The sequence below is a fragment of the Lipophrys pholis genome (assembly GCF_963383615.2).
Source record: "Lipophrys pholis genome assembly, chromosome: 20".
Lineage (NCBI taxonomy): Eukaryota > Metazoa > Chordata > Actinopteri > Blenniiformes > Blenniidae > Lipophrys > Lipophrys pholis.
Window position 1 is genome coordinate 15,123,905 of NC_137648.1, and position 23,112 is coordinate 15,147,016.

General features: G+C 40.7%; 1 protein-coding gene across 2 annotated transcripts in view; it reads left to right on the forward strand.

The window, feature by feature from the left end:
- Positions 1-291: 291 nt before the first annotated feature.
- The window catches only part of dnajc13 (DnaJ heat shock protein family (Hsp40) member C13), a 31,221-nt gene continuing 8,400 nt past the window's right edge, over positions 292-23,112 (forward strand). Inside the window, exons 1-34 of one of the 2 annotated variants that reach the window (XM_080489607.1) lie at positions 292-415; positions 3,616-3,696; positions 8,791-8,866; positions 9,503-9,652; positions 10,123-10,164; positions 10,480-10,680; positions 10,782-10,988; positions 11,235-11,330; positions 11,539-11,630; positions 11,901-12,067; positions 13,169-13,248; positions 13,347-13,516; positions 14,370-14,469; positions 14,585-14,692; positions 14,837-14,992; positions 15,083-15,139; positions 15,243-15,364; positions 15,532-15,607; positions 16,336-16,431; positions 17,308-17,448; positions 18,384-18,401; positions 19,093-19,175; positions 19,845-19,998; positions 20,079-20,182; positions 20,265-20,424; positions 20,512-20,574; positions 20,655-20,756; positions 20,850-20,954; positions 21,057-21,259; positions 21,358-21,442; positions 21,555-21,709; positions 22,435-22,480; positions 22,593-22,747; positions 22,865-23,066. In XM_080489607.1, the coding sequence (XP_080345733.1) occupies positions 3,629-3,696; positions 8,791-8,866; positions 9,503-9,652; positions 10,123-10,164; positions 10,480-10,680; positions 10,782-10,988; positions 11,235-11,330; positions 11,539-11,630; positions 11,901-12,067; positions 13,169-13,248; positions 13,347-13,516; positions 14,370-14,469; positions 14,585-14,692; positions 14,837-14,992; positions 15,083-15,139; positions 15,243-15,364; positions 15,532-15,607; positions 16,336-16,431; positions 17,308-17,448; positions 18,384-18,401; positions 19,093-19,175; positions 19,845-19,998; positions 20,079-20,182; positions 20,265-20,424; positions 20,512-20,574; positions 20,655-20,756; positions 20,850-20,954; positions 21,057-21,259; positions 21,358-21,442; positions 21,555-21,709; positions 22,435-22,480; positions 22,593-22,747; positions 22,865-23,066 (3,840 nt within the window). In that variant the 5' untranslated portion in view covers positions 292-415; positions 3,616-3,628. The remainder of the gene's footprint in view (positions 416-3,615; positions 3,697-8,790; positions 8,867-9,502; positions 9,653-10,122; positions 10,165-10,479; positions 10,681-10,781; positions 10,989-11,234; positions 11,331-11,538; positions 11,631-11,900; positions 12,068-13,168; positions 13,249-13,346; positions 13,517-14,369; positions 14,470-14,584; positions 14,693-14,836; positions 14,993-15,082; positions 15,140-15,242; positions 15,365-15,531; positions 15,608-16,335; positions 16,432-17,307; positions 17,449-18,383; positions 18,402-19,092; positions 19,176-19,844; positions 19,999-20,078; positions 20,183-20,264; positions 20,425-20,511; positions 20,575-20,654; positions 20,757-20,849; positions 20,955-21,056; positions 21,260-21,357; positions 21,443-21,554; positions 21,710-22,434; positions 22,481-22,592; positions 22,748-22,864; positions 23,067-23,112) is intronic. The other variant, XM_080489608.1, reaches the window with a different exon arrangement.

The following is a 23,112-nucleotide window of genomic DNA, read 5'->3' on the forward strand; positions in this document are numbered from 1 at the left end:
AGATAAAAGAAAAAGAAAAAAAAGGGAAAAATTATTGAAATGTAGATTGGATTTCACGCATGCACTTGATAAACATGAATGCCACACTTTGGTGATTGTCTATAATGCGTCCATAATTCAGCATTTGGTTGAATGCAGAGTGAATTTTGTGTTTCTTATCATAACTGAGTAGAGAGAAATCCTCCCCGACAAACCAATCAGCTGACAGCCGCATGACAGGCAGGCCGCGCGCATGCGCACTGGCTCCCTGTATGTATCAGGAACATGGCAGCGTCCTGAGTGTTTGGGGGGGGAATACGGCGTAACTGAGCACCTTCAGCATCAGAGCAGGAAAACTGAGAGCCACCAACCGCACTCGGAGGAGGGTGGGGGGCTGAGGGACGGCTACGAATATCGCCCGCTTGCGAGTTTAGAGGTAAGCGCGGCCGGGAGTCGCTGCCACTTCGTTCTTGTCCATATTTGCTTGAGTGAACCCCGCTGCTAATGCGACGAGCTAATTCCGCCGTCAAACAAACCGGAGCGACGCGCTCGTTAGCTGCTAGCCTGTGGCTAGCCCAACACTGGCCTGCCACGGCCACCCTTTTCCGCATTCAGCAGACACACGCTGATAACAATAACATACGGGTCGAGGGTGTGTACTCGGTAGGTAAAGTATTAGTATCCACTTTAAAAACACTTGTTTTTATCCGGTCATTTGAGCGTGAAGGCCCGCTGCAGTGGAGCAGAGTTTGGCTAGCTGCTTGAAACCCAGGTAACGTTAATGCTTCCTGACATGGATCTGCTTGACAGGTCGGGGGGAGGCAGACGTGCCATCAGTACTTTTCACGCTTCTAGATTACCAGCAATGTGTGCATCTGTTGCTTGCTGCAAAGTAAAGTGAATAGCAGCTGTAAATTTTGCTTCCCAGACCATTGAGATCCATAAAGTGCTGCACAACACGAAGCTGGGCAAGTTCCTGACATAAAGTTCCTGTGTTGGTCGAGAGATTGCTTCATGTAATTGACAAATGCCAGGAGATGTTGCAATGTGTATCCAATGCAGAAGAAAGTTTGAAATAAGGAAAAACACATTGCACTCACAGGCTTGTTTATCACCGCATGTGTTTGGCTTTCTCAAGGTAAATAGAAAAAAAAGATTATAGTCTTTGAGGGATTTTGACTGTGTATAATGAAATTGAATTGAGAGAATCTAATACACATTTCAAGGAGAAGCACTTCCAAACCATTAAATTGTTGTGACATTCCCTTTGCATACAGCGAATGATAAATAGTCACATTCATCCTCATCAATACCAGCAAAGAGGCATAAAGCTTTCTCTGCAGCATCTCTCTGTAATTGTTTGTTTTAGTTCTTCTTTACACATTAACTCATATTCTTTCCACAGGCTGGATTGAACTCTTTTGTGGGCAGGTTCAGGCTCATGGGCCATATTTTTTGCCAGCGTGGTGTTTGGTCACATGAAACACCGGAAAAGGCTGTTGTGTAGTGATAGGAAAGCGAGAGTGATTTAAAGGAAGACCAGCAGCTTACCAGTAGGCAGGAAAGTTGTTGTAAAGAGTGGAAGCCCATTCACAAAATGCCTACTTCTTCTTCTTCATCAATGTAAAATATAAGATGGCTAAAAGAGATATGTATTGTTTTTTTCAATCAGCTTCAGCTCATTTTAATTTCTTTGCATTTTAGGTGGTGTTATGTCTGGACAAGGAACACAATTTTAACTTGGGATATAAAAACTTGTGTTGGGTCATATAATGTTGCAATGCCACATGATCATCAACCCTTGTACCCATTTTGATGCTGAAGCACATTGCCTATTGTCTTTGCCTTTCTAAATTAAAGAGGTGATTCAATGTATTCTTTTAACTTATGAGACTAAAAACTTAAGTCAAGCAAAGTTATAATGATGAAGGTACTTGATTTAATGATAGTCTCTTAATTTATTGAATTTAAATTTTTGGAAATGTATGCTGTACAGTGAGAACTGCAGCACTACTTGATTTAAAAGGCAAGATTGATCATCCGCTGTGGGAAGACAGTAGCTGTTGCAGCTATCAACTTAAAACCTGCTCAGACAAAGTTGTGAAGTCAGTTTAAGATTGTGTGACTGCATACACCCACTGGCTTTGTTTGGGTTTGCATACCATCTCTATTTATGTCACTGTGCTTTTAGTTAATGTGTGTTTTAATCAGTTTGGTGTTCTTGATATGCAAACGGACGAGGGGAATCGTTTGGAAAGGTGCTCACATGACCAAATCCTGGAGTCTGCCTCAGCATTTTTTTTTATTTGTATCACAGTGAGGGGGAAAAAAATGAAAAAACCTGCTCCACCCTCTGCTGCATCATAGCACAAGTTATGCAGTACTTCATGCAAACATCTAGACTGCATGCCATCATTTCCCTGCTTTGTCGTAGATTCATTATATGGCCCCATGAATAGTTGAATGTAAAATATTCCAGAAAGACTTGGTTTGGAGTATACTAAGCTTTTTGTCCGTGTAACTTTAAAACGGCCTCATTTGAAGTCTTTGTTTTGTATCCTGTTCTTCTGCCACCAGATATTTGCCTCCTTTGTGAATAATGAAGCAATACATTGCTTGTTTATTTGCTGCTCCCTGCTTCATTTGGTTGCTGAAAAGGAGAGGAAGGAAAACTGGAGTCAGATTTTTCCAGGATCCTGGCAGAGTGCTGACACAGGTTCCCCTTGTCACAGTGCAGTCGCCAGCAAATTACTGCACTGAGGATAGGTTAGACAGTTATTCCCTCCTTTTGCTTTATTATGTACTGACAGCTGCATTTTCTGTGATCCGTTCATGTTGAATTTTCTTCAGTATGTCCCAAACTGGGGGTGAGGAGAGGAACTCTTAAGGTGTTACAGCTGTACAGGTGAATTCTAGTTGATTTCTTGGCTGACTTGAACCTGTTTTTGAAGGAAAATATGAACTTTTCCCAGTTTAAATCTGACAAATAGCCATATACACAGTCCTAACGTTTTCTTCGCCAGGGATCAATGATCTCTTACTTTCCACCTGATTTTGTTCACACACGTTCAGCTGCTGGACTTTTTCAATCTTTCTACACCCATATAAATCTCGACATGTTCAATGTCTCCTCTGTTTGTGCTCAGGAATTTATATATCAATGGTTTTAGTTGCACGTCGGTTCAAAATGAGCCGGAAAACAAAGCTCCACGAGAGAAAGTGAGGGTTTAATAAAGAGAAGAGAGTTGTGGTTAATCAGAGGCCATGTGCCACCAACACAAGTATGGATGCTATGAGTGTAACGGGTAGTAACTGTGCAGAATCGGTGTCTCATAGAGTGATGGGCTTCTCTCGGCTGTTGGATAATCACTGTTTACTCCGCATTAGTTCCACAGCAGAGGGAGTGTCCGGGGGGAGTCTCTCACTCTTGACTGAAAATGTTGAATGACTGTGTGAAGTGTGCGTTTGCATATATTGGAATGTGTGCCACATAAACTTGGATGTAGTCGTTACTTGTTAAAAAATTAAAGTGTGATACCTTTCACTATAGAAAAACACTGTTTTAGTCCTTCATTTTTCCCATCGAACTGACAGTGAATCGCTTTCTTTTGATATTGACTTTGTTCTGTGTTGTAGGTCCTGTGAAAAGATGAATGTCGTCAAAGAGAACAAAGACTTGGCCTGTTTCTACACCACCAAACACTCCTGGAGGGGAAAGTAAGACACCAACTTGTTGTTTGTTTATTTTTTTCAACCTGACTGATAGTATTTCAGGGCTTGTATGGGATTGTCTTGTTGAACTTTTTTTTTTTTTTTTTTTTTTAACAAGCCTTTATTAACTTGAACTTTTCTCTGTCATTTGCAAAGGTGATTTGAGAACATCCTGACTCAGTGCTTCAATTTTGCTGACTTCCTGATCCTAGACAGGGGCAGGAGGTCTGCAGACCACACTTGGTGGTCACTGATCAGCAGTGTGATCAGAGTTCTGCTATCGCATGATGTGTAGCACAAAGCAACAGAACCATTCTTCTGCCAGATGAAACCCATGTATGCGGGCTTGGAAAATACCTGTTTATTCAACTTTTATAGGAGACATCTCATAGTGCAGCAACAATGAAAATAATCTCACCACTGAGACAAGGTGTTTTATTTGATAGAGTACACGTACACACTGTAAATGAAATGATGTAATCAGCAGGTCATTGTTGCTGTGATTCCAGTAGCATTTCTGACAGTAGTTTTCAAAGCATATATTTTTCAATTAGAGGTGTAATGAATGTCTGACACGTGATGCAATCTAAATCTAAAGCATACCGGAAAGTTTATTTCTGTACTTGCGTGATGGAGGTTAGTTATCTATACCTTCCTGACTAAAGCTTATCTTGTTGTCATAACAAGTCCAGACATACACTGATAGAGGAAGGGGATATCTGATTGATTACCTGTATTTACAATCATCCAGAGGTATTCTGTTCTATTGTTATTCTTGTCTTAATTATAGTGAAATGATTGACATAGTGTGCAAAATAGCATCAAATTGTAAATCTATTGCCGTCTGTGGCTTTTATCATTGCTTGAGGCAATTTTTTTTTTTTTTTTTCCATTTGAAAAGTTACCTAATACCTACTTATTCCAGTGTTACTTTAGAACTCATCATGTTAGGTGTTTTGTGGCCCTTGAAGACAACACTATAAGCAAGCTCCAGCTTGGGCAGTGCGTAGATGAGATCACATTACCAATACTTGCTCTCTAAACGTCTTTGTCCCATTAAAGCTTCGCATGGGCTTGGGTAACTGAAAGCGGGGCTGCAGAGTTTTAGCCATCAACAGAGGCTCATCCTGCTAATGCCCCCTCAGTTGTCCAGCTGAAACGAGCGTTGAAGTACCATCCACGCCAGACTGAATTATCGGAATTAGTCTGCACATGTTTCGACTCTCCTGCTGAGCTTGGATGAATGTGGGTCATTCCGATTCTGTTTTACACAACAAGATTGTCTATCATGTTTGGAAACTGAAATCGCTGCCGTCAATAGATGTGGGACTGTTCATGGATTTGGATGAGATAATGAGTTGATAGATCGGCCCGTAATGTGAGTCAACGAGTAAACAGGATGAGTGAGGAGCAGAGATACGCAAGTGAAGCTTTTTTTGTTTGTTTAGTGTTTCCTAACAGTTTTCACCTGGAGCCCCCCCCCCCCCCCCCCAGATTGCCTCTGAGAATGGGAATAGACCCCTCTTTGATTTCTGATATGTGCAAATCTAATTTTAAAAACTTCAGAACAGACCTCAGGCGCACCGATGGGGGTCCAGTACCCCAGGTTGTGAACCACTGCTATAATATATTTCTGTGCTTTATCAGACATGTGAAATTTGAGCAGTCGGTGATCAAGTTGATTTTCATATGAACAGACAACTGCGTCTCGTTTGGTTTTTATTTCATTATTATTTTCATCACACGTCTGCAGTTCAAACAAACAGCAACTCAGAAGCATTTGTCATGTTTATTCCTGAATTGTTCTGTTCCGCCTTGTTGTCACCAGGCATGATGTGATGAAGTGATTAACACAAGGCCGCAGTGTGGCTCCATCTGATTGGCCAAATATGTTGATATGGAATGCATGAATGCACATCTATTGCAGTTCAGTCTGTTTTTTTTTGCTAAATTTATATTGCAAGTTTTGACATTGTGATGATCAGTTTGCAATATATTGTACAGCTCTTTAATCAGTATGATACTTTTGACTCTGCATAGGAGGAACATTTGCCATAACCTGACATTATGTTTGACAGTGGACAGTTTCACTTAACGTGCCAACCTCTCCAGACCCCGAACTGTTGCATAGCAACTTCCTCTTAAAATGATTTCTCTCAGCTTCATGGTCACAAGCTCATCCAGTTTAATTCAGAATGTATGGTCTTTAGGTTCTGATTGTTAGTTTTAATACAGAAACGCATTTAGGATCGCAGTAGACTTTGACTGTTGTCGCATTGCTTTATTACCTCTGTGCTCATGAACATGGTTAAACCAGGTCTTGTGACTTTCGTCATACATTCAGTTAGACTAATTTGTGTCCTCCCTGGCTGACATGCTTTTCGTGGAATTTTGATAATGAATCCTGTAACATTTCTAGCCTTGTATGACCTGTATTCCACACTGTTTTTACAAATCACAGTATGCTTTGTCTTAATATCCAACTGCTGTCACTTAACCTAAGCTACTTAAGCTTAGCTGTGGCAGATGTTCTATTACTATTTTACACTGTATTTTATGACTTAACTTGTAATATTGGAATTGAGTCTTTGCTTGGATTTCCTTTATTGTGTAGTGGTACGTTTCCCTAATCTAATGTTTGTGTTCATTCTTACGTAGAGGATTTAGTTGTTGCGTTCGACATGAGAGTTTTCAAAAGGCAAACAAATGTTTGCCTCTGTAAGAACTGAATCATGTTTTCATTGTCGAGGAGAAGTAGTTGTGAGGGGAGTTTAGTCAGATTCAGGAAGTTGCCAAATTTGATATTATGAAACCTTAGCAGTGGAAGGAAGAGGTTTAAAGTTGTGCTGTACAGTAGGGTTGAATGGAGATGAAACTGCTACCTTCCACTGATTAGATTTGTGGTACGAATTGTACTTGTCAAGCTTGTTTTACAAATATTTCTCCTCATAGGATTAAAGAAACTTCTGAATATTGACACACTTTTCTTTTTTTTTTTGCAAATGGACTTGAGATAACATCCACTGCTTGTGTATGACAACCAAACTTAATAATATAAACAGTTTATGGGGATACTAAACATCAGTTCAAGCCAAGCCTCTGCCGGTTTGTGTACATGTCGTTTTATTGATGCAAATTTGAACTGCAGCAGCATGACTTGTAAATTGGAATTCATAGGTTTTAGTAGACAGATGCAAAAGCATGTGGGATGTAATTTGAATGTGTGGTCTCTTTATGTTAAATTACTAATGTTTTACTCCAATAATACTTCAATTGGCAACTCTTACAACTATTTAATGAGCAGTTATTTGTTTTTTGGTAGAAAAGTGTGGCTTCTGTCTATTTTGCTAACTCCAGCACCAATTCACAATTTGTAACTACATATTATGTGTTATATAGACTTTTAAAACATCTGTAACATTTTGTTAAAAGGATGTTACTCATGACCATCTTCATGTTGTCAAGCTATTAAGTTCAAAGACACAGCCTTAATCAATTAGATTTAACAATATTAGAACACAGTAAATGGCTGTGAGAAGTTGTTTGTTGTCCTGCAGACACACACTGATTAAAGAAATCTGAATATTGTCTCTTCCCTTGAATGGAATCTAAAAAAAAATAATAATAAAAAATCCATCAGCCCATAGAGAATTAATAATTAACCAGGCCTGTGCTGACACCCAAGCTAAGTTGGCCACTTAGCTCCAAGGTCAAGACATGTGAACAGTCATTGGTGTCAGACTCTGCAGCCTGAAATAACAACCAAAGTGTAGGGAAGAAGTGCTGAAGGAGATGGTGCATTTGTACAGTCACCCTAATGAGGAACATATCCAAAAAGGACACTTGTAAAATTGTGGAGACTGAAGGAGGGCTGAGCTGTTCCTCTCTGGCTGTGCCTCCGGCTCACTCTGCCCGTTCTGTCTGCCTGTGTTAGTCATGCAATCCATACACAAATGCATTTTGTGGAAGTAACCCCTCGATTATGCTTTCTTTTGCTCTGCTTTTTGACGGGCTGAGCTGACTGAAGGCTGGCTTCACCGGGCCTCTTGTTGTCAGGACATAATGAGGATGTGCAAAAAGGAAAGAAGCCAAGTCAGCATGACTGACCAGGCTCCCAGAGTCATTAAGTGCGAGAGGAACATGATGTACACAGATGAACATACAAAGACAGCTCAATAATTAACACGCCTCCCTAAATACAAACCAGTCAAAATCCTCCGACTCATTTTTAAGATTAAAACGAAACCCTGAAATGTTAAGAATTGAGCAGGAAGGACAAACTGAAAGTGTTGAAAAACCACGCTGCTCATGCCTATGTGTTCAGATCCAAGCACGCGTGCACACACTGGCTCAGTGTAACATGAAGAAAGAGCAACAAAAGAGAATTTCGCACTTCCTTCCGACTGTGCAAGAAAGCCCCACTGTCAAAACCATTGTGATGAATTAGCCCTGATTGTTTGTATGACTCATTACAGAGCTGCTCATTTACAAGAAGTGAACTTTCATTTCAAGACAGCACAGAAAAACTGAACTCAATCAAAAGTATTCATCACTTGTATGACTTCTGCCGGTATTAAATGTCAACAGTGAGTGGTCCTCACTCAAAAAATAAAGGGTATGTAATAATCCCCTGACTCTCGTGTTTAATCATTGAGGCGTTGATATTGGCATTTAGTAAAAACCTTCCATATTTCTGCCTTATTTCGGGCATTTACTCATAAATATGCCTGGAAACTGACTCTACTAATTAAATGTGGATTATCTCAGTTCTGGTGATTTCACTTGTCCCTGACTCATCATTAACTTTTAAAGGACAACTATTGGCTGCAAATGGACCGGCTCATCTTGCGCCACCTCACCTTCACTCTGATGTAATGGAAATGTATTTAAATGATAAGATATGTAACGTATAGCATAAAGCACATCTTGTCATGGCAAATTAATGTAGAGATGTTCACGGTTGTCAAGGTAACAGGATCTGCCACACGCCCGCCCTGTTTCGCACGTTCACCGCAAATATTATGAGACTGCCTTTGGTGCTGTAGGCGTTTCTTTCATGTGTGCTTTTTCTGACTCACCCCGTGTGTGTGTGTGTTCCAGGTACAAGCGGGTCTTCTCAGTGGGGACACATGCCATTACCACTTACAACCCCACCACACTAGAAGTAACAAATCAGGTCAGTATGCAGCATCTCGCCGAAGAACTCCATCATCATTCAGGAGCCTCTTCCATTAGTGCCTCACAGATGTTTGTGGGATGTGCTCAGACTGTTGAATATCAGTTTTTGAAGAGAGCTGAAGAGCTGAAACACAGTTGTTTGGCTGGCAATATGCTCAGCTCTATGTACACTGCAGTGCACATTTAATATGGTGGTTTCATTAGAATAACTTCTATGAGAGCTTTAAATAAACATACTTATAAGCTATGTGCGGACATTAAATAATTTCTCTACATTTTCAGAAAATAATCAACTCTGGTATAGGTCCCAATATAAGACAATCATGTATTTTCCTCCTCATCGTCTCTCTGATCCATCGTGTTTTAGAAGCATCACTTTAAAGTCTTCAAACAGCTTCTCAACACTGTCCAGCACCTGTATTCTTAGCCTCACGATGGGATCATGAAGTAACCCTTTATTGTGCGTATTTGATTGGATCTGTCAAAATGTACAACGTGTTCCTCTGGTGCTGGTGCTCTGCAGAACTCGCCGTAACCCTGAAGATTAATCCCAGAATAAAGGAGGAACTCACTTCATCAGGGATATTTCTAAGCTGGATCTACATGGCTAATAATGTCTTTCTTTCTCTTTCAGTGGCCTTATGGAGATATCTGTAGTATCGGTCCAGTAGGAAAAGGTCAGGGGACCGAGTTCAACCTCACATTCCGCAAAGGCAGCGGCAAGAAGTCAGAAACGCTGAAGTTTTCAACAGAGCACCGGACGGAGCTGCTCACAGAAGCACTGGTGAGGAGGAACTGTTGCAGCTCACGGACTGAACTTCCTGGTAGCCGGTAGGCTGGCCGAGGCTCGAGTTCTTTGGCGTGGCTGTACCAGCCGTCCTATTTTCGCCTTTTAGTTTCGCTCCGGGTCTAGTCTGGGTCTCTATTTTTTTTTCTTAGCCTGCTGTCGGTACTGGTTCTGCAGCCCTGTACAGGGTTGGACCACTGCCACACCTGTTTGGTTTGTCTGGCCGGGAAGTCATGCCCATCTTTAAATTAAACTTTCCTTGTTCCATGTTTGTTTGTTTGTTTTTTGGACAGTTTGACGAGGCCTTTGTGGCTCGTGTACCCTCCCTTTGTGAAAAAAAATCAAAGAAAATAAACTAAACTGTGTAAAACTTATGCCTTTGTCTCCCGTGTCCTGAAATATGTTACCGCCCTCTCTGGGGTCGTAACACTATCTCATGCTTGTTCCCTTTTTTTCCCCATCTGCAGAGATTCAGAACAGATTTTTCAGAAGGAAAGATTACAGGCAGGGTAAGTACTGTGTTTTTTAAAGGATAAATTTTAATAGCTTTGAATATACAGTATACAGTATACAAAATCATAACTGAAAATGAGAAAGTTAAGGATTTTCAGAGTTTTGATTATAATAATTATTGTTTTAGGACTTTTAAACTGGACCTATCAATAATAATAATAATAATGAAAGCTTCAAATATTTAATTTCATATGGAATAAATATAAACTCTTTCTGTTTGACAAAGTTCTTTTTTTTTCCAGGAATTAATTAATTGTATGTATTTTTTTAAGATGCACCTGACTGTAAATTTGTTCCTCATGTCATCATAGCGGTACAACTGCTACAAGCATCACTGGAGCGATACGCGGAGGTCCGTCTGTCTAGAAGTGAGACCAGGTGGCATCGACCAGATCGACCCCCACACTAACCGAGTGGTGTGCTCCTACGACTATCGAAATGTGGAGGGCTTTGTCGAAGTCTCTGATTACCAAGGAGGATTCTGCATCCTTTCCGGGGGTTTCAGCAGGCTGGTATGCATTTATTTAGTCTGCGTGTCCATATTTGCTGCATTGCCTTACATGTTAGGGTTAGGATTCAAGATTCTGTCCTCCTTTCCTCTTTCTTGTCACAGCATCTGTTTGCCTCGGAGCATCGAGATGAAATCATCAGCAGCGCCATCGAGCATGCTGGGAACTTCATCGGCATTACACTACGGCTGAGGAAGGAAGCTCTGACCTTTGAGGCTTTCGTGACCGATAGGTTGGGGAAGTACAGCTCAGACGAGAGCATCACTTCTGTGGCGGAGTTTGTGGTGCAGAAGATCACCCCTCGACACCCGGTCAGGACACGCTCCCTTTGTCCTTGTTCTTGAAACTCACACCACAAGTGTGAACACTTCCTAAGATTTTGGCGATGACTTGAAAGGATTTCCAATGTGATATCTGATATTAATGACTCAAGAATTGACCGGAAGTTCAGCTGCTATAAAATCTTTATCTCTGCTTTTTCTGTGTATCTTTTCTATTTTGTGCCATTATGTATTTTTTGATCACTTATATTTTTTATGCATGTTGGTCTCCTCTAGGAGCCTGTCAAGCGCATCCTGGCCCTGACAGAGACGTGTCTAGTCGAGAGAGATCCGGCTTCATACAACATAGTCACCATTAAACCCTTTGGAGAGGTGAGCTTGAGCTCAAGCAACGGAAAGCCATGAAAATTTTACCATTTCACATCTCCAGTGGGGATGAATGTTAATTGAACTGCCTGTCTGTGCTTCATTATGTATGAACTGCAGGTTAATGCTCAAAGCATTTGAGTCTACGTAACATTAGTCAGCCACCTGGCCCCACCCTCTCATTTTTCACCTTTGCATCCTCGTTTCCCTCCAGGTATTTGCTCTCATCTGTGACGCTGACAACCCTCAGGTGTTTACAGTTGAATTCATTAGAGGTCAGATCAGGAAGTTCTCCTCCACTGAAAGGTACACAAACATGACGTATGCATCGTTCTTTGTGTTTAGAGAGACACTTCAGCCGCAATGGTGCGCATGTTAATTGGAATATTTTACTGCATTTGATCACATTTTCGTACCCTAATCTTACCATATTTACATTAAGACTTTGTGAATGGTGCCGATGTGGCTGCAGATCTGCTGTGTGGCCTTAACTCTGCTTGACACGCACTACGAGTACCTCATACCACTTATCTGCAGCCATGCATTTAGCTGAGTGTTGGTATGTTTGGTCTGTAGGGACTCGCTCTTGGCCAGCTTGCTTGATGGAGTCCGTGCATCAGGCAACAGAGACGTTTGCGTCAAGATGGCCCCCACGCGGCGAGGGCAGCGGTGGGGCTTGCTGAGCATGCCCGTGGACGAGGAGGTGGAGAGCTTGCATCTCAAATTCCTGGCAGCACCTCCGAGTGAGTCAATGCTCTTCATCTTGTGAGACCTGAGTTTGATAACATCTTGAAATTCCTCTGTTGTGGATTGTGATTTTGATCTGTGATGTTCACTTTGAATATTATGTCACTCTTTGTGATAATAGCAATCCGTTACTCATTAAACATTGATATTATTACAGGAACATCTAAAGAAATGACAAGAAATTGCCAACAGTGACATAAATTATTATACTGGGTCCAATGTTGCTTGGAGACTGCAGTGTTTTTAAAAATAAATGCAGTAGAAGAACGTGGTGGTTGGATGAATGCCTTTTCCAAGAATGCTTTCATTAAATCCTAGACAAGAGTATTATTAGACAAGAAATACATTGAGTGTTAAAACTGTTAATTATATATATTATAATGCATATTTATTATATAACGCCTAGTTTTAGAAATGAATGTTTTCTAAGTGTGATGAAGAATAAAAAGGACCTTTTGGTGAAAAATCGAAAATTTGACCGTAAACTATAGATAAAGCCATAAAGTGTTGCTCATAATGCTGAGCAGTGGTTGTGCAACCTGCCAAACTTTAGTATTTTATGCAAAACCGGAGGATTTCCAATAATTGCATGTAAAAATAAAACACCAAATTGCAGAAAGTCTGGCTGCATGGTACATGAGAATAAGTGCATGATTATATGTACTTACCTTTTGCCATAGCTCCAGTTTGTACCATTTAGATTTTTATTTTAACCAAATTCACAACATCCAACATTTTTCCTCTTCATGATATTTATTTCAAAGGTACAAACAGGTGCTTTTTGAGCCAGTAACAGGAGGATTTATGATCTTTTTCAGCTGCATGTCAAAAGGCCAGTGATGGTATTAAACAAGAAACATCAGTAATGGACGGGGATGTTTATGACACATCACAGATAATTATTCAATCCCGCTTCACACTGACAAACTGTTTTTAACAGCGATTTATGATCATTGTCATTCAGAGTCCAACGCAACACTATCAGTGTCTCCAAAATGACATTGGTGGAAAATTTCTCCCCGTTTTGTAATCGCATTGCATTTTAAGTGATTCTTTTCTTTTCTTGAATTGTTCCATTCTCTCCTTCCTCCTCTTAGATGGAAACTTTGCAGATGCAGTATTCAGATTTAACGCCAACATATCCTACAGTGGAGTGCTGCATGCAGTAACCCAAGATGTGAGTTTATACACTTCCTTTGTAATTAAGTCCATCCATCTGCCAAAGTAGAATCCATGTTAATTTCCCTTTCTGTCTCCTTTGTCGTTTTTCTTCAGGGTCTTTTCTCCGAGAACAAAGAGAAGCTCATCAACAACGCCATCCTGGCTCTTTTAACTCAGGAGGCCGAGCTGCCTGCTCTCAACGCTGAGCTGGAAAGCCATTTCCAGGCCATTCGGCGTTTGGTGGCCTCCAAGGCTGGCTTCCAGGCTTTCACCCAGCTGCCTAAGTAAGACCACTGCACATCTTTCACTTCACCTACCTGTTCATTTCTCTTTTTGAAGTGTGCTTCTTTTTGTGGAGCTGCTGGTAACAGGCATGCTCTGTCATTCCAAGGTCTGGTCAAGGGTCTGGACTCACAGATGCAACGTAAATATGAATCCATACATCTCAGTCTGCCCTTTTGTCTGCCTGTATTTTATATCCTTGATCTTTATTCCAGAGTGTGTCCTCAATGTCTGTCAGCCCTCTCCTCTTTTATCATTGGTCTGCTTTCATCTCAGGCTTAAAGACGGGCACTTCAGAAAGGAGGTTATGTCACTTCACTCCGTTCAGCCCAACTGTCTGCTGCAATTTGTCTTAAACTTCCACGGTCACCATCTCATCTTCTCATAGTTGCCTTTCTCTCTCTCCCATCATCTACTTTGGTCGCTCACTTCTTTACATTCTTGTGTATCTGTCCTATGAGGGATCCTTTGCAGTCTTTCAGGGTCACTGAGATGTATGAGAGGAACTGTATTTACTGTTTGTTCCTCGTGCCTTGTGAAGCAAATGAGCCCAAATTGGTTTTCCTGACAGATTCATTGCTGGCGTAGCTTGGCGTTTCCCTCATATAAGCGTAAGACACCGAATGCTCTAAAATAAGCTTTTAAACAAACATGATTTACTGCTATAAGCTGCTTATCAGCAAAAGAAACAACAAGCCACTTCTGAAGCAATGAATTCTTTGTGTATCCAACCCCAGACCTTTTATTATATTAGTTTTTACATGATTTTATTTTTATTTTTCTTCAATGCTTTCAAGGCCTAATGCTCATATGTCTAACTGATTTTAAATGGGAGAATTTGCTTGTGTGTTGTAGGTTCAGGGAAAAGTTGGGAGTAAAGACGGTAAAAGCTTTAAAAAGGAACAACAATGGTGTGACGCATGCTGCTATAGACATGCTCTGTGCCCTCATGTGTGTAAGTATCGCCTAAATATCTATATGGGAACCCCATGCACACAGAAAAATGCAACACATTATTGTATTTTTCGAGACGTTAGGTTAAGATTATTTTCCTCCTTTCTCCTGTCCAGCCGATGCACGATGATTATGACCTGAGACAGGAGCAGCTAAACAAGGCCTCTCTGCTCTCCTCCAAGAAGTTCCTGGAAAACCTTCTTGAAAAATTCATTACAAATGTGGTACATGTCTTTTTATTGTCAGCAGCTTGTTAGGAACCTGAGCTCAGGCATTTTAAGAAATGCTGTTTAAATATATTTCAATACATTTGCATCTGAAATTTTTTCTCAATATCGCTTCTCTTGTTTTCTTTTTTCCCCCCACAGGACCATGGAACAGGAGCTTTGGTCATCAGCTCTCTGTTGGATTTCTTGACGTTTGCCCTTTGCGCCCCCTACAGTGAAACCACAGAGGGTCAGCAGTTTGACATGCTGCTGGAGATGGTTGCCTCAAATGGGCGGACACTGTTCAAACTCTTCCAGGTGCAGCAATCAAAGAAAAACAGAGTATTCTGTAGGAAAAACTCTTTGTCCATCATATTGGTTTGTATTGAATGTTGTCTTTATTTTTAGCATCCCTCCATGGCGATAGTGAAGGGAGCAGGCTTAGTGATGAAAGCCATCATTGAGGTTAGTCTCCTAAAGGTTAAAGAGCTCTACAGTCTTAAAATGAAATGATCTCTTTCGGTGTGCGATTTATGATGATAATAAATGCAACCTTGTTTAAACTCAGGAGGGAGACAAGGACATAGCCACTAAAATGCAGGAGCTGGCTTTGAGCGAAGGCGCTCTGCCGAGGCATCTGCACACGTCGCTGTTCACCATCAGCTCAGACCAGCGGATGCTCACCAACAGGTCTATAAACACACATCATAATGTAGACGTTTGGCTTTATTTTTGGCTCCAGCTGCTTGTGTGTTTTTCCAAGATACATTCTGGTACGCCACTCAATTAAAACGTTCAAGGCAGTGATGAAGGACCATCTTCAAACAGCTCAACTGTTAATGTGTGATGTTCTTCAGGCAACTGAGTCGTCACCTGGTGGGACTGTGGACAGCAGAGAACCCTGTGGCCATGAACCTCCTGAAGAGAATACTGGTGAGCCTGCAAATGAGATGAGCTCGAACTGAGAGGAAGACATTTATTTGAACCATATCAAATATCTGCATTTATTAGTGAATAGATGCTTTGCATAAAATCTTACAGGTCATCCTTGGTTTTTCAATCCTGCAGAGATGCACCTTTAATTGTCATTACTCACCCATCCAAATTTAAAAATTAAAAAAATAATGCCAGTACATAAAATGAGGTCTCAAGTAACTGATCGGCTCCAATCTTTTAATTCATTACTGAAACCTTCAGATCTTGACATCGGGAGATTTGTTCATGTATGAAAGGCAACTATCTTGCAAACTGTAACTCGTGGTACTGATGCATCAAAAAAAACTGACAGTGTTCATGAAAAATTCATTGTTTTGTAACTTTTTTACACTCTAAAATAAATAGGATTTTATGAATATATAACCATTTAAAGGTTATACCGAATAAAAGCACTTTTTTCTTTTGTGATATAGTTATATTGTTATATTTAGATCATGAGAACTATTGACTGTATTGCTGGATAGTTTCTACACAGGGTAGATTAGACCGACGTGCATCACTGTTTCTCACCTGTCTGAAAAATCAAATGTCAACTCAAAACAACTCTACATCCCGATTTACTCAGCCATCTTCTATTTTGTATTCACAAACAGTTTTTCTGTTGTTTTAAGTATTGTTGGCCCACTTTCCCTCATCTCGTTTTTTTTCCCTCATTCAATGTACAGCCGACCGGTTTGTTGGCCTACCTCGACAGTGCGGATGCCGTCCCGGAGAAAGATTTGGACAGAATGCACATCCGAGACAACTTGAAAATTGCAACGGTACCTGGACACATACACTCAAACATGCTCTTACAACCTTATGCCCACTGAGAGGTGAAAGTAATTACATATTTTTTATCTTGGCATATTCTAATGCAGGAGTAAACAGTTAATTCTTCCCGAGGGTAACGCAGGAAAGATATCTTCTACTATGGAGGGCTGAAGACTACTTTAATATGAATGCATTTAGTGCAGTACATGGATTCATAAAGATGATGTTTCTGCTCTGGATCTATTAAGATTTTGTCTGTCTTTGTGTGTTATATCCGTTAATGGTGGTGAAACCTATCAAAGATGGTCAAATCATGAAATATGTATCGTGGGAAAAGAAAACTACTACCTTTTAAAAGCAAATGCAAAGCAGTAGTATTGCATCAAATATTGATGATTTACAAACACTGATTTTCATTAAATTCATAATCTTTGTGACCCTTTATTGGCTGGTCAGCCACGGCAAAGGGTCACATGTGACCTGCAGTCTGTAAAAAGTGGATAAGCGTATACATCGATTTGGATGGAGTCCGAGCTTCGCTATACAGCAGCTCGTGTATTGTGTTCTCAGTCTGCAGTGGTCAGTCTGTATCAGAAATGGTCAGAGGAAGTAAGCAGTGACTGAGGCAAAGCTGACAAGGCTCATTGATGCATGTGAAGGTTGATGTTGTGGTCTCATCCAACAAAAGAGCTGCTGTAATTAATGGTGGATCTAATAGAAAAGAGTAAGAGCAGGCAGTGCATCACTGTTTGTTGTGTATGGGGCTGTAAAAGGGGATAATATTAAACAGGGGTTATAATGATATGACTGATGGTGTTTTATTTTTGCAGAATGAAATAAAATGATCTCCAAGTGTAAATGCAGATTGTCTTTGTTTCCCGCAGGACCAACTAAATCGGAACAAAGTGCCAGAGTGGCAGCGAATAGCAGGCAAAGCAGCCAAAGAGGTGGAGAAGTTTGCCAAGGAGAAAGCCGACATCGTGCTCATGCACTGGAGGGATAAGATGGGCATAGCCCAGAAGGAGGTAAGCATTGCCTTAGTTTTTTTTGAAGAACCCTGTTATCTTGCTGCTGCTGCTGCTGCTGCTGCTGTCTGGACCTGCCCAGGTGTCTCTCCCTGTTGCTCCTCACACTGATGCTGAACACTGCTAAAGCATCCAGATGCAAACTGGATTCAGTTTCAGCTGCTGCTGCTTTCATGCATGGACATGGGAGTGAGTGCTGGTGCTGCCTGACACTGTACTGTCAGTATGTGTCAAGAAACAATCACATTTACACGTCTTTGAAACTATTCTCCTATTTATTTGCTGTTTAAATTGCTTGTGGCTCATTTTGTTTGTTTTTAATGTACGGAAGGTTTACAGGTCTGTGTGTGTTGGTGTTTTGATTGACCGCAGAATGGGAACAAAAAGTTGCAAAATGTTAATTCAAATGTCATCTCTTTCTCTGAAGAAAAACATAACTTTGGATGTATAATAATACAGAATGGAACATGTGTGTTATGTTTAAAGAACTTCTGGTAGTGTTTGTACAATTTCATAAACCTTCAGGTCACATCTGCCTGCTTTTTGTTGCTACAATCAATTTTATCCTCACCTGTTTTTTCTTTTAATTTCGACTACACCTTCAATGACCCCGACTTACCTCATATATATATATATATATGTTAATTGGCTTGCTTTTGCTGGATAATGGCTAATCACACCCAACTTTTATAACTTGCTTCATTTGTAATGAATTGTAGTTGTGGTTGAAGATGCAATAACTGAGAGGATAGATGTCCACTGTTCACTAGAGTGATTTTAGTGTATCAGCCTCTGTCTATTGGTAGTACAGTAGCCTATGATCCTTTTGTTGTGATTCATCTGTCTTTTGATCAGAGGAACAGTAATCTCTCTGTGTGTCTCTGCCCCACCCTCCCCTTGTCTTGCGTGGTTTTCTCTGCTGTCAAACAATGCAGCAGGACAGAAATAACCTGGTAAGTAGGACTAACCAATGGGATCCATACTGTATTCTTTCCACATTCTTCCTCCTGAGCAAACTGTTTTCCATCTTCATGTGACATATTGTGTGTGTGTGTGTGCGTGCGTTCTTTAGCCACTGACAGATCAGCAGCCTACACAGCTTGACTTCTGTAACGGGTATAAAAGTAATGGATGAAACGCAACACTTGTTTATGCTGTGTACCGCATTGTGACTCTGACTTAAAAAGTCTACATGTGGTCTAACTCACATGAAGCAACTTAAAAGTTGGAGCAGCAGCTTCCTCTTTGATATGTTTATAAGTGCAAATACTTTGAGTCATGAAAGGTATTGTATAGAAAGAACACAGGAAAAACTACACATGTCAAAGACTTTTCTTTCACTTTGAAACATGCACAACTTTGGGGATCCCTTTTGGTTTTTGTATTTCTTGTGTCGATAAGATGTCATGGTTTTTTGGTGTTTAATTCATTAATCTTTAACTTTCTCCATTCTTCAAAACCATTTTTTTCCCCTCATCATTCACCAGTGACATTTACTTCATGTCTGTTGTTCTTCTGTACCCATATTGTTTCTCATCTTGTTGCTGGTTTAACTTCACAAAGCTTTTTGTGGCAAAAAAAAGAATGCTGGGAATAGTAATTGTGATTAAGTTTTAAAAGATTTGCTTTGTCATTTGATTTCAGAATCCCAACCAAAAGCCTGTCATCCTGAGAAAGAGACGGCAGAGGATAAAGATTGAATCAAACTGGGAGCTTTTCTACTACAGGTACAACTTTGTAATGTGTGTGATGTAAAACCTGCTTTTCTGTACTTATAACAAATAAGACCGAGATATTTAAGGTCATCTTTCTGGGTCTAGAACATAGTTGAGGAAAAGAATTTGCACCTGAGTTTGGCTTGTTTTATACTCGCATTCCTCTTTTTAATAAATGATGTAAAGAAACCTTTACTGTGACGTACATTTCCTCAACAACGCAGTATGCTGGTCTAAATTTAACACCACATGTTGGATTATATTGAGGGATTTTCACCTGCTGGCATATCAACCAACAGCTCTTACAGGAAATTCAGCTGCTATTTAATACTCCTTTTTACATTTTATTAGTCACATCAAATACAATAAAGTGTGAGGAAGTCTGTTCTGCCCTGTGTTTTCTTCTTTCCAAGCTTACAGAGACCCCCCTTTTTAAATGGACTTGATCCGCTTGTTTTGTGTGCACCACACATTCACACTTGCACTAACGCAGCAAATGTAACCGAGTTTATTTTAACCTGGCCAAGTGTGGAAAAGTCGAAACGCACCTTAAAAACTCAGTTTCTGCTTCATATTTTTGTCTTTTTGTGCTTTACTCCCACACCAAGATCTTTTTAATATGCAGGATGGCCTATATGACATTTAAAATTTTTATTTTTCAATTGTCTCCTATTTCTAAAGATTCCAGCTTGATCACGCCCGCTCCAACCTCATCTGGAACTTGAAAACCAGGGAGGAGCTGCGGGACGCTCTGGAGGGAGAGATGCGGGCTTTCAGTGTGGACCGCGAGCTGGGCAGTGCCACCGTCATCTCCTGGAACCACCAGGAGTTTGAGGTTTGCACACAGTAAAAGACAAATTGCGTGACACTGCTCAAAAAGCTTCCTTCAAATTTGACTTGTTGTGTGCTGTGCAGGTGAAATACGAGTGCCTTTCAGATGAGATAAAGATTGGGGATTATTACCTGCGTCTGCTGCTGGAGGAGGATGAAAATGAAGAATCGAACGCCATCAAGCGATCGTAAGACCATTCTACATTTAAATAATAAGTCATAGCTCAATCTAAAAAGGTAATTTATGCTTTTACTCCTGCTCACTTTTAGGTATGAGTTTTTCAACGAGCTCTACCACCGTTTTTTGCTGACACCCAAAGTTACGATGAAGTGCCTGTGCCTGCAGGCACTCGCAATAGTTTACGGGAAGTGTTACGAAGAAATCGGCCCGTTCACCGACACAAAGTACATTGTGGGCATGCTGGACCGGGTGAGTTTGTGCAAAAGTGTAAGAAAGTGCTTAATTTTTTGTTTGTTCCCTTGCATTGAAATCTAAACAACACTTCTGTGGTTGCAGTGTACAGACAAACTGGAAAGAGACAGACTCATCCTCTTCCTCAACAAGCTCATTCTCAACCGGGTAAGCTACTTGTTTGCTGTTGCAATTTTGATTAACCGGAGTTTTGTTAGTTGTTTAAATTATTTTTTTCCGTCTTTTAGAAAAACGTGAAGGAGGTGATGGACTCAAATGGAGTTCGTATCTTGGTGGACCTGCTCACCTTGGCCCATCTTCACACCAGCAGAGCTACAGTGCCGCTACAGGTAAAATATGAATGATTCAACTGCACAATACCTGATGTCCCTGATAACCAAAAAAGAGCCTCGAGTATCAAATGGTGTTTTCTCTCTTCACAGACCAATGTGTTGGAGGCAGCACCAGACATGAAGAGGGAGAGTGAGAAAGAGTGGTACTTTGGTAATGCTGACAAAGAAAGAAGGGGACCTTTCAGTTTTGAGGAGGTATGTTAATTGTTAATAGACATAATGTGTTTTACATAAAATCAAACTGCTTAAATAGTACTGAAAGCTACATCAACTCACCATTATGTTTCTGGGTCCTAGATGCAGGAATTTTGGAGCACTGGTGTACTAACAGCAAAGACCCGCTGCTGGGCTCAAGGGATGGATGGTTGGCGCCCCCTGCAGGCCATTCCCCAGCTGAAATGGTGCCTGCTGGCTTCAGGACAGGCAGTGATGAATGAGTCAGACCTGGCTACACTCATCCTCAACATGCTCATCACGATGTGCTCCTACTACCCCAGCAGGTGGGCTCAACAGAAAGTCTGACACGTTTTCTAACTTTTGTTGATTTGAACTTTCACACTTAAACTGTAACGTTACACTATAACTGTTTTTATCTCAGGGACCAAGATAATGCGATCATCCGTCCTTTACCTAAAATCAAAAGGATGATCACTGACAATGCTTGTCTCCCACACATTGTCCAGGTATTCACTCCGTTGTGACATTAGACACCGTTTCATCTTGCATCTTTGGATTATTGAACGAAATTAAATGACTTGTCTTTGATTGCATTTTGTTTTACTCTGTTCTCTCTAGTTGCTGTTGACCTTTGACCCCATTCTTGTGGAGAAGGTTGCCAATGTTCTCTTCCTGGTGATGCAGGACAACCCGAATCTGCAGCGCTTCTATTTAACCGGGATCTTCTTCTTCATCATGATGTACACAGGCTCCAACGTGCTTCCTGTAGCCAGGTGAAAACACAACGCAGGCCACATTTCATTTCATATATCATAACACCTCACAATTTCTGGAGCTAATTTACAAAAACCTTTGGTTATTTTATCACCAACTCATGCTGACTGAATGTAACACCCGGTTGTGAAAAGTTGTATATCCATGTTCTACATGAGCATTGTAAACACTTTAAAAATCCCATATTTAGTCACTTTTCATACTTCAACTGTTGTATGCAGAGCCAATAAGTTGTATTCAAGACACTTTTTAATAACAGTTGCCACATATTGTCGTAACAACATGAAATCAGAACCCTTTACATATACTCAATTTGAAAGATCTCTAATTTAGAAACGTTTTAAAGTTATAAATGATGAAACAAACCAAAGGATTTTGATCAGTCTTACCCTTTTCAACACATTTGATGGTATTCCTAACCCTAGCTCAATCCGGTATTGGTGTTTATATCTTCCATAGTCCCTAGATCCTTATTTCTATCTTTCATTAACAGTCCAGTAGGTGCACTATAAAGCATCAATTAATTTACCGTAAGCAGATGAATAATTATTACTTGTCTGAAACTGTGCCCTGGTAAAATTACTGTTTTCATTACTTTTAGACCAAAATAATTTTATACATTTTCCTGCTGAGTCATCAATTTCTAAAAGAAACCATTACAGGGTCAGTGTACTGTGTGCATGTTATGTTGATTCTGTTGTCTGAATTTCCTGTTTTTCTTTAGATTCTTGAAATACACTCACCTAAAGCAAGCCTTCAGATCAGAGGAGGTGAAACATTTCATTGCTATTTATTGATTTACACATTACAGCACATAGAATGGATTCTGTAAATCCATTGTCTCTTTGAAAATGACCCAGCCTTGTGATGTTGTCTCCATAGTCAAAGGGTCAGGACATCGTGCAGCGCAGTGTTTTGGGGCCGGTGCTGCCTGAGGCCATGGTGTGTTATCTGGAGAACTATGAGGCCGAGCGCTTCTCCGAGATATTTCTTGGAGAATTTGACACACCGGAGGCCATTTGGAGCAGTGAGATGAGGTGAAAACTTTTTTCTTTGTGCAGGATTGTCACTGTTTTTCTAGATAATGCTGGGATGTTTGGAGTCACGGTGAGGAAAAGCCTCTCTGGTTCAATCGCGTTTCTTTCTGCACTCAGACGGATGATGATTGAGAAGATAGCAGCTCATGTTGCTGACTTCAGCCCTCGACTGCAGAGCAACACACGGGCCCTGTACCAGTACTGCCCCATCCCGGTGATCAGCTTCCCTCAGCTCGACTACGAACTCTTCTGCAACATCTACTACCTCAGACATCTGTGCGACACTACCCGATTCCCCAACTGGCCCATTCGAGATGCTGTATGTGTGTTTGCTCCTACATCCAGTCTATGCTAACCTACTGAAT